This window comes from Vespula pensylvanica, chromosome 17, assembly GCF_014466175.1.
Source record: "Vespula pensylvanica isolate Volc-1 chromosome 17, ASM1446617v1, whole genome shotgun sequence".
Taxonomy (NCBI): Eukaryota; Metazoa; Arthropoda; class Insecta; order Hymenoptera; family Vespidae; genus Vespula; species Vespula pensylvanica.
Window position 1 is genome coordinate 743,457 of NC_057701.1, and position 11,664 is coordinate 755,120.

General features: G+C 29.1%; 2 protein-coding genes across 2 annotated transcripts; one reads left to right on the plus strand and one right to left on the minus strand.

The window, feature by feature from the left end:
• The first annotated feature begins 59 nt into the window (after positions 1-59).
• LOC122635266 (transcription initiation factor TFIID subunit 3) lies at positions 60-10,041 on the plus strand. Its single transcript, XM_043825276.1, has 10 exons — positions 60-427; positions 649-822; positions 952-1,194; positions 1,311-2,476; positions 2,563-3,129; positions 3,297-3,476; positions 3,587-3,687; positions 3,771-4,107; positions 6,980-7,080; positions 7,169-10,041. Exons 2-10 carry the CDS (start codon positions 657-659, stop codon positions 7,302-7,304), a joined length of 2,997 nt encoding a protein of 998 aa, XP_043681211.1. The 5' UTR covers positions 60-427; positions 649-656; the 3' UTR covers positions 7,305-10,041.
• LOC122635274 (CCR4-NOT transcription complex subunit 11) lies at positions 9,662-11,549 on the minus strand. Its single transcript, XM_043825294.1, has one exon. It carries the CDS (start codon positions 11,246-11,248, stop codon positions 9,881-9,883), a length of 1,368 nt encoding a protein of 455 aa, XP_043681229.1. The 5' UTR covers positions 11,249-11,549; the 3' UTR covers positions 9,662-9,880.
• Between the last annotated feature and the right edge of the window lie 115 nt (positions 11,550-11,664).

Genomic DNA, 11,664 nt, shown 5'->3' on the forward strand with positions numbered 1-11,664 from the left:
TTTTTTTTTCAAATCCAAACGATATTTCTTTATAATGTAATAACTGATAAGAAAAGAATGTTAACGTTAAATAATATGATAGATTTATTGTCGAAGGATGAAATTCTTTCAACGTTTAATCGTGCAACAACTTTGATATCACATAGATTGAGTCTGACGTTTTCCTGCGATCAGTGGTCCCGTTTCACGCGTCGTGGAATGTCTTGAGCATGGACAAGAAAGAAGGGGGAAAAAAATGGCGAGGACGCCTCGCAGTCTGTACTGTTTGTGGTGTTACAATTTTGACAAATATTGTGTGTTTTACGAGGAAATGAATTGTTTCATTGAATTTTTTGATTGCGATTAAGATACTACGTTAGAAATGTGATATTTGAAGCTATATTTACAACAACGAAAGAAACTTCACGCATTTTTCTATCGAATAAGGGTAGGCTCTTTATTTCGTACTTTCGTCTTGACTTCGTATAATTTATATAGAATCATCCACTATGAAAATCTAATTTAGCGTATTTGTATCTTCGATTTCTATACACTTTACACTCGTTTCACACAAATTTTATCTCGCAATATTTAACGATATCATTAATTTCATCTTGTTTGTTGTTAAATAGATGTGTAATCAAGATATTATTCTTTTCTTATTTCCAGCTGTGAAAATGTCTGCTGATTACAGTAGATCTGTTTTAAGGATGGTTGTTGCCCAAATCTGCCAAACTATCGGATGGCATTCAATTAATTCGACGCCATTAGAATTTATGGTAGATCTTATGGAAGAATATATTTTACGTATATCAAAATTTACACATCAATATGCAGAAGTTTGTAAGTAATTTTAATAGAATAAATTTCTATGGAATTATAATTATAATTTTCATATCAGTTATATGTAAACTTATATGTTATTAACATATGAATTAGTCGATATAGTTCTTCAAATTCTTATATTTTCAGTGGGAAGAATAGAACCTAATCTTGATGATTTAGGGTTAGCTTTTAAACATATGAATATTGATATACAAGAATTAGCAGAATATGTAAAAAATGTAGATTCAGTTCCATGTACTATTGCTGTACCAAAATTTCCTGTGAAACGTGAGAATCACTTAAATTTCCTAAAGCCAGGTAGTCGTGAAGTAGTTACTAGACCTGTACATATTCATGAACATTTACCAGCTATGTATCCAGATACGGAAGGTAATTACAATTCCTTCAATTTGCCTTGAACTATTATATTTTATCACAGAAATATGTTTTCTCTGAATCATTGATAACAAAACAGACTTGTTTTGAATAAGATATTCTAATTGCAGAAGAGTACATAACAGATAAGCCTGAAAGTTTAACAAATGGCATACAAGATGTAGCTTCTTCAAATGGAACATCAACACCCAGTTCAGTTGATGTCTCTCCTCATAGGATGTCTCCTCAAGTAGTTTTTAAACGTCCAGGAGATCCTGTTTCCTTTGAAAGTCCTATAGTAAAACGCGCAAAGGTATTAGAAGAAGGTAGACCGTTACGTGAGATACACAGCGTAATGATGACTACATCTGGTTTTTTATCTCCTGCTCGGGAAGGAAAACTTCCAGAAGCAAGAACACCGCATCAAACATGTGCAGATTCCCCTCAACCAAGTTCTTATCCTATGGTACCACCTGAGCTGAAATGTGATAAAAAACCAAAGAAGATTATAAAGAAAATACCGGAGGACCGTAAACTTGATAAAGAAAATAAAAAGAAAAACAAAGCTAAAGAATTATTTAAACCAGATAAAATTGATGACAGTAAAATAAAAAAATTAGCTGGTATGAAAGAGTTAGCTAAATTAAAGCCATTAAAGCCAGGTGGTGGTAAATCGCAAACTAACTTAGCAGGACCATCCAGTAGACCATCAACTCCAAAACTAATACCATCAAAATCTACAGGTAGTCCAAAATTACCTAAAACTATTCAACTTAAAGCAAAACCAGAAAAAGTAATAGATTTGACAAGTAGTCCACCACTACCTGAAAGAAAAGAAGATAATATCGATAAGCTACCATCAGAACCTGATAAACAAAAATTAAATATCTTCAAGAAAATATCTAAACCTAGAGAGGATAAAGAGAAAGAAACCTTTGAACAACACAAACACAAAGAGCTTGATTCGCGAGAAAGTTCTCCGGGTTTAATTATTGATGAAAATCTTGAAAAACATAGTCATAAAAATGACACTGAGGTAAAGAGGGAAGAGAAGAAAACACCACATACGCCAGACGTTCATGTTCATCCAGATGGTGACTTGATTGATATACAGAGTCCATCCTCAGATGTTTATATGTTTGATGATATGTCACCTCCTGGAACTCCTAGTACACCTAAAACTCCAGAGCTTAATGTTCCTACTCCTATTGATCAGAAAAAGAAAAAGAAGGAGAAGAGTAACAAAAAGAAAGAGTCCAAAATAAGAAGTCCAAAACGTTGTGTAAGCCCGAAAAAGGTAGGATTTTATTTTATATGCATATATTATTTTTATATATTTGCAAGAAGATTCAAGACATTATAGATGCCATTATCATATTTCAGACAAAGCTTTCCAATGATGCTATGGAAGTAGATGTAATGGATAGGCCCAAAACTCCACAAGCACCTGAACCTCCAGTGCATAGAGAACCAAATCTTCCACCAACATTACCATTTCCATTCTTTCCAACATTTCCAACTGCTCCTGGTCTAATACCTCATCCAATTACTCACCCAATATTTCCAAGGTTTCCGTTACCTCTAGGAAGAGGTGGACCTGGTCCACATCCAGCAATGCCGAATTTACCTTTACCACCTCGTTTTCTTAATCCAACTATAAAACCAGAAGATTTTGCATTATCAAAAATGAAACCTGTGGAATGTGAAAAATCACCTAGGGAAATAATACCTCCTCTAATGAAATATGACGTGATAGAAAAGGAAAAAGCAGATAAAATTAAGGTGGTTAAACAAGATAAAGAGATAATTTCACATACTCCTGGAAATATAATTGCACCGCCCATTGTTTCTGCACCTGCTGCACCAATTATACCTATTGCACCCGTACCTGTTGTGCCATTATTACCTTCAAAAAAATCTAAAGTTGATAAAGCTGATAAAGTTGATAAGGTAACATTAATATTGATGTGTATTTGAAAAAATATAGAAATTATAAAATCTATTATGAAGTAAATTTTAATGAAATATTTTTTCTAAGTAATATAAATTTTTAATTGCGTTATTTAAAAAATAATTTTTTTTATGGTGTATACATATTACAAATATTATATTTACAGAAATCAAAAGAGCATAAAAAAGAAAAGAAAGATAAATTAAAGAAAAAGAAAGATAAAAAAGAGAAACATAAAGAAAAGGGAGAGAAGGTAAAAGAGAAAAAAGACAAAGCTGATAAAAAGGAAAAAGTAGAAAAAATAAAAGAAAAGAAAGAGAAGAAGGAGAAACGAAAAGAGAAGGAAGTAAGAAAAATACGTTTGGTATCATTAATTTTTTTTTCTTTCCGAGTATTATACATTAGCGTAAATTATTAATTATCCGGTTATAACGTAAGTTTTATTATTCTACACAGAAAGAAGATAAAAATGCAGAAGCTGTACCAAAAATTACGTTGAAGATAGGACCTGCATCTCCAAGACCACCTACACCAGACAATACATTAATGAAGAAAATGTAAGTTAAAATAATATTGAAGAACCTATGTTTATATATACAGTTATAACAATGCATCTAATATATTTTAATTATTTCTATAGAACAATTAAGCCGTTGTTGAAAAAACCAGATGAAGATACAAAAAGAGAACCTAGTCCAGAATTGGCCAAAATATCAGCATTGGTAACACGGCCGCCGAAGCAAAAGTCAGCAAGTAAGAAAATAGAGGAGGGAACATTAGATGGCAGCCCTGCTCTTCCTGATTCTTCTTTCTCTCTCAATTTTGCTACTGTGCCACTTGCAACAGTTCCTCGAGCAAAAAAATCTCTGTTTAAAAACCTACCCCAAAGAGATCCAACACCTCCACCACACTTTGATCCATCTCCTAAGCTCCCAAGTCCTCTACTTACGCAACAGCAACCACCACCATTTTACTATGTAAGTACATTTATTATGATATTTAAATATCAGTAAAAAAATACTGTATTTAGTACTGGAGACATGATAATAAGAGTTTCTTTAATAATTGAACATAAGAAGTAAATTCTCTCTAAATTATGATAAATTTGTAATGAATATACTTTTTATTTGTGCAAATATTTTTTTAAACATTTCATTCAATATTACATAACAGTCTTTTTTTTCTTCCATATATAATGGTATAATTTCATATTAATATTTTGACCAGTAGTTTAGTCAATATACATTGACTGATTGATTTTTTTTTTTTTTTTTTAAATTATTAAATTCATAAAAAAATTATTCTATGTCTCTGTACTAAATTAAATAATTCAAAATAATTTTATTTACATGAAAAGATTAACCCAACCCATCAGTATTATCTCAGTCTTTACTTGCCTTATAAATTCCAATTTCCTATTCCTGTTACCCTTTTTCTCTTTCTCTTTTTGTCTCTATGCATTTATGACTTGTGGTGAAGGTATAATTTCTCATTTGGTCATGCTTTTGTCACACTATGACATTGTTAAAAATATGAATGTAGAATATTATAGTTTTTTCTATAGATTCTCATTATTTCGTTTCTTATATTTCGTATGTATGTTGCTATTTTATGTAATTTCTTTTGAAGGTAGAAAAAAAGAAAAGAAAAAAATATTTTTCTAAATTTTCTTTAAAGATTAAAAATTTTTCTACTTCTGTTTCTTTTTTCTTGTCTTCTTCTTTCTATAGTACAGTTTCTATAGTACAAAAAAATTGCATATTTGTATTTCACAATTACTATTATTTTTTGTAAATTTAATGCTAATGTCTTGTGTATAATTGATTGCTACATTATTCATCTTAACTCACTTCCATTTCACAAAATTAACTATTTCTTAACAGAATAGACAGAATCTTAGGTAATAAGTTTAAACATTCACCTAATGGAAAGTATACAAACTATTTTGAAACATTATTCAACATTCAATATCCTCATCAATAACTCATCATACATTTCATTGTACTTGTAATTTTATAGTGAATATTTGCGATCTATACTTGTCTCTTCTTCTTCTATCAGTCACAAGAAAAAATATATAATACAATAGTATAAAAAAAGATCTACAGTTCCTTCGTCTTTATCGTAAAAATTTCTATCGCGTTTATATCATATTTTCAATCGCAAGTATGTAAGTTACTTGTTACTTGGACTAAACTAATTTTTTTTCATTTAAATAGGATTTATAGTCGTATTACACAAAAGTGTGCATGTATATACCTATGTGTATGTATATGCATATATATATATATATATAGTATACACACATTTTTATAATAATTTAAATTCTTATTTATAGTAATGCACTTTTATAGCCAATTATAGAGGGGTGTAATTTATTTATATTTTACTCTAGCACTTTACATATTTGTTCATACCTTTTATTCTAGCTAGGGATGGTATGAGTATGTCTTTCAAGTTTCTAACTTAGTTTGATCATTAATTTCTGCAAATCACACTGAATGCTTTCACACAATACTTTATATATGGTATAGTATCTTTTGTAATACAATGTGCATGATTTTCATAACTCTCTCTTTCTTTACTGAAGAAAGGGCTGCCTTAATGCATATAAATAATTTGTATTAGAAAAATGAGAACAAGTTGAAAAGCTTAAAGCTCATAATTTATTGTTTTATATTTTATTTAAAAAAAAAATATATACAATATGTATTGCATATTTCAATACATTACAATACATTACAAAGATTCGTAACATATAACGACAACAAATTTACAAGTAAAAACAAAATTTAATAGGATTGCTAAGAAAAAATTTATATTTTTTTGAATATGATAAAAATATGGATATAGCTTTAACAAGATTTCTAATTAAATACATACCAGTTGTTGCATGCAGCTTGCACGATATAATGAAAACTAGCATGAAAGACAGTTAGGAATGTAACCAACAGTTTTAACAACACAGAGGTGAAAGCAGATGCAGTTTCTAAAAAGGATGATGCTAAAGAAGACAAAGAAAATGGCAGTCTCTTGTTGGCTACAATAGCAACCACGACAGTGGTGAGTACATTCACTCCCATTTTAAAGCAGCTCTTGCAATGTTTGTTATGCACTAGAAGTATGATGTGCTCGATCATTTTATATAAATAATATATCTTACATTACTATACACTTATTAAAATAAGACAAGGAACACATATAATATAATAAAAATATTATCATAAAAGATATATTTATAGGTCATAAAAATAACAGAACTTTTCAAAGAATTTTGTAGGAAGAAAAAAAAAGTACATTTATATAAAAGAAATGAATATTCATTGATAATATAACTACTTTCTACTCTTTTATAATTATGACAAATGTACAAAACTTACTTGAAGTTAGTGAAGACCTAACTGTAAAGTAATTATATTATCTCTGATTTCTCATTCTATAATTATTAATAATGGAAAAGAAGAGACAAGTGAAAATCAGATTATGTATCATATATCATTTCATCCTTCATTTAAAACAAACTTTATCACATTTAACGTTATCACATTTCAAGCATTTGAACTAACAAACCTAGAAATACTTCAAAAGAACTAATGTTCATAAAAATTCCTTATAGAACTACTGTTCTATTAAAACAGTCAATTATTTATAAAATGGAATAATAAATAATACACAAAAAACACAACACAAATTCCACTCCATAAAAGAATGGATATAAAGATGTTTAATTCGTTATAAGTATTTGTATTCTTTTTACATTCAAAATTTTTAATTGCATCTCCAAGAGATGGGTTGGGTTATCTTATGTTTATTTCAAGCTTTGTTACTGTCATGCAATGAGTTTTACAGGATCAAGGAGGTCGTCAAGTATGGATATGTCCTGCATGTAAACAGCAGGATGATGGATCACCCATGATCGGTTGCGATGACTGTGATGCATGGTACCATTGGTAAGTAATTGTATATACGTATTGCTTGTGTCTAACGTAAATTCACTTTTTATTTTATTCACTTTTTATTGTTTACTTTTAATTGTAGGGTATGTGTGGGTCTACAAGTGGAACCAGCTGCAAATGAAAATTGGTATTGTAGATCTTGCATTACCAAAAAACAGGAACTTTATCACGATAAGAAAAAGAAGAAAAGGAAGAAAAAAGTGAAAACAGCAGCCTAGTACAAGCTAACCGGATCTTCTATGAGGTCCGGTATGACAGTCGCAACTAGTACCAAAGTTAAATTGAAGGAGAACAAAATGAAAGGCTTAAAAAATAAAAAAGTGTCTAAAACAGATGTAAAAATGCAAATGAAGTCTCTAAAAGGTAAACCTATTACAGCTAAAGGAAAAGGCACAAAAAATTTAATTAAAACGAAAACTGTTAAAAAAAAAAATAAGAAAGCAAAAGATGATGCAATCCAATTACATTGAAAATAATGAAACTGATCTTTTTCCAAAATATTGAATACGGATATATTTATTATATAAATTTAATATTTTCCTTACAAATTTCATTTTCGTAACTTTATAGGTACTTGCCTTTTCTTACAGCGAATTTATTTTACAGCAAAGAAATTGGAATTGAATCATCAAATTAGTATAATATAGAATAGTTTATGCACGAACTAATAGTTGTTTTAAAATACCTAAATATTCGTTTAAATTCTATAAAATTGCAATAATTATTTAGCATGTAACATATTTTATATTTTATGTATCTAACATGTTTACCTAATAGGAAAGAAATCTTTGCAAAATAATGTATTAGATACTGTTACTTCTTATTTATACGGATTATGTTAATGTATTGTATAAGAGAAGAGCGTGCAAAGATATATATGAAAATAAAACGAGAAACGTAGAGAACTTATTTTATATTAGCTTTTTGTTATAATCTACATGCAAGCAAATATATTTCAAAATGCATCAAATATTTTGTACAAAGTTTGAAGAAGTCTCATAAATACCACGATTGTTTATATAGACACTTACAAGAAATGGGATTATATTCCATTTCAGACTGGTTAAATAATATAGGATGTAACATAAAATTTGAACATGTGTAAAATAAAAGCCGAAGCGCGCGTAGAAAAACTTGTTAAATAAATAGAATGAATCAGTGATATAAATGCTGGTCAAAAAAGTTATAAGGATCATAATATGTGAAATGTTTAAATATACTATAATCTATGAGAGATAATGAAAGATAAAACATGAAGCAAGTTATGAAATTGTTCGATATATAGTAATATTACATATATGAACATTTCACATATTTTGAAAAGAAATTGATATCACTATTGATGAGGTATTTAAATGAATATCCTAAAGTTACTGAGAGAGTTCATACAAAACAAGATAATATATGTTGGTATTTATTTGTAATTTTATATGACTGAGAAGATAAATAACAAAGATATCTAACTCCTTTTACTTGATTACATTACAATGATGGCATACAACCTTCGTCAAATCCATTAATTTATAAAAAAGAAAAAGAAGCATTGCATCTCATATGTAATGCTATTTTACTCAGTCAACTTTTATAATACTAGATCTAATAAGAAGAAATAATAGGATATTAATAAAAGGGAGATAATTATGCTAATGTGTATATATGCAAATAAATAAGATTTACAAAAATGAGCTCAATGCAAAATGTAATTATCTCTGTAACATTTATTTATTGCTTATATTCATTTCTTTTTGTATGTAGGAAATAATGTGTAATGTATACTATATGCATTTTTAGCAAAATAATCTGATCATATATAAGTTTGTGATAATTATTTATCTATATACACAGCAAATATTGTAGCTTATATATGAAAATTGAACTTATATTGAATTAATTTCTTTTTTTTTTTTCTTTTTCTTTTTTTTTTTTGGGCAAAAAATTCGAAGACTTGTGTGAATTAATATTATCTTTGGTGAAACATAAAAATACCTTTAATCGTACTTTTCATGGTTCAAGCTTTAAAAAACATAGTAAGCGTTTTTCTGAAATTTACATTATCATAAGTATGTACATCCTTTGTAAAATCATAAATTTCTGTGTGTTCAAAATATCATTGTACATTTATGTATTAAATTGTGTAAAACAACAATTTATAATATACAATCGATTTAAATTGTTACTGCAAAACACACAAGTAATATAAAGACATTTATTTTGTAATATACAACTGAGATGTGTAATAGTTCAAGTTAAAAATATTCTAAATATACAAACAGTAACATAATTACTACTTGTCTAAGAAGAGTGTACACCTTGTTCATTGAACATTGTTACATAATGGCACATATGTATTTTGTACATTATTCATTTTTGAAAATGACAGAATAATATAAAATAAACATCTTAATGATGGGCTGCCAATATAAAACAGGTATTCCTTCCTTGTTTTACTATGTAAAAATAATTGTACAATAGCAATCAGCTGTATTTGCTCATTTTCTGTGATTAAATAAAAATAATTTCTTTAAATATAGAATTTAATCACAATACAATAAGGTATCTAAATAAATACAATGTGTCATTGCTGGAAGAAATATAATAAATAATTATATAGATTTGTGCATTAATAATATACAGGATCTCTCTTTAGCATAGATTTGAAAATTCTACGAGTATGTTATTCTAAAACATATCTCAGAAACATGATTTTTATATTTATTTAATACAATAAAAATGAGAAGAAAAAAAATCAGATTGTTAACTAAGGAAACAAATATGTTAACAGAAGAGTATTGTCTTAACACATATCTATTTTGCTCTTTGTAGGGGGTGCGTTTAATCCACCTATGTCACCCGATTCAAGTTGTTTCAAAAGACGAAATAATGCTGCTGCTTCTCTAATACGACTAAATTCAATACAAAATGCTTGTACCTCAATAAATAACTCTTGAACATTAATGATTTTATTCCTAATCAAAGACTGGAGAAATACACAAACTAAACGTACAAGACGATTCTGCATATAACGATCCTTTATAGTTTCACAAGTAGATATACAATTGCTAATATATAAATGAACAAATTCAGTCGGCAAGTCCACAGTGGTAGTCAACCTATTTACAACTTCCATCGAATGAAGGGACATTTCCATGTTTACCAAAACACTAAAATATTCTGTTATTTGGCTAGATTGCATAAGTTTCAATAAAACTTCGATAGCAATTAATGGATTATTTTCTACTAAATCTGGCAATTTTCCAGGTGTAAGACCTATATGATAAACAAGTTTTGGATCCCTATCCAATTCATTAACTAAATGCTGTTGTTGCTGAAGCGTCAAAACACTTTTAAAAGCTTTGCCCATTAGTCTGCGTGCTTCAGCTCCAGCACAATTGGAAACACACATACTGTTATCGTATTCCACAGTAAATTCAGATGGATCTGTGACATTAAACCATGCCAATTCGTTGATAGAATGATATAGAGGTGGCGCCAACCTTAAAAATTCAGGACTATAACTTTGAGCACATAATGGTGGGTCACCGACAATAAGATTTTCTGCGACGTTTCTTAATATCTTTTTATCGGATCCTGTTATTTTAGAGTGATCCATATCTGGTAATATAATTGGATTGCCACATTTACTTATGGAAGGAAGTTCAGAATGATATTCGGCAAGTTGTAACTGTAAATTGGTTAAATCCAAAGGCGGTGTCGATGCAAAATAGAGATCATCCACGATTAATTGGCGCGGTGTTTTCTTCATTACTTCCTTTTGATTATATCCTAACAAATTAATAAGTAAGTTTTTCTCACATTCGGAAAGTACTGGAATATGTCCTGAGAAGTTGGTTATCGAAACACCATTAGTCGTATCTTCTTGTGGTTTTAGCACTTGAACGAAAACCGTTGCAAAAGGTGTAGAAGCTAATGGCTCTCCTCTGTACAGATCAAACAACATCGTTAAGGCCATTATTCGTTGACCATGTTTTGGTAACAAATCAATATGTTGCAGTAACAGAAGTAACGTCATTCCAACTTTAAAGCGATCTTCCTTGGAGAATACTTGATGAAGCTGATTGCAAAGATTTTCCAAGCTAGTGTCCATATTTTCTTCATCAAGAATATCTAATAGTTTGGTTAGGTCCTTTGGTGCCAGTGTCATCGTGAACGTTTTTACACGGTAATTACAAACGGAATAACGATCAATTCTTTTCAATGATATACATTTGACCAGTTATGTCATAATGCAAATAGTATCTTAAAAAATCTTGAATATACATTTAATTATTTATATTTAAATTTTCGTATAACTTAAAAAAATAAACTTGATCTCTCCATCTTTAAAACGCACCTTTCCGATTAAACTTCGAACACAGATGTTTCCATGGAAACAGGTTTGTGAATTTCTCCTCTAATCGGATGCAACAAATTTAAAACAACGACGCCCTTGTCAATTCTACATGAAAGGGCGGACAAAAATCAAAGTGAAATAGAAAAATATCATTCCTCTCGATTGTTTTTAACATGATTTTTATCGTTGAGAAAATCAATGAAAAGAAGATCGTAGGTTGGAAGAAC

Excerpts from the sequence above, each read along its gene's own strand:
- LOC122635274 (XM_043825294.1), bottom strand. The coding sequence starts at position 11,248 with ATGACACTGGCACCAAAGGACCTAACCAAACTATTAGATATTCTTGAT.
- LOC122635266 (XM_043825276.1), top strand. The coding sequence starts at position 657 with ATGTCTGCTGATTACAGTAGATCTGTTTTAAGGATGGTTGTTGCCCAA. Across the intron at positions 1,195-1,310 it reads TATGTATCCAGATACGGAAG|AAGAGTACATAACAGATAAG; the intron begins GTAATTACAATT and ends TTCTAATTGCAG. Across the intron at positions 3,688-3,770 it reads AATACATTAATGAAGAAAAT|AACAATTAAGCCGTTGTTGA; the intron begins GTAAGTTAAAAT and ends TTATTTCTATAG.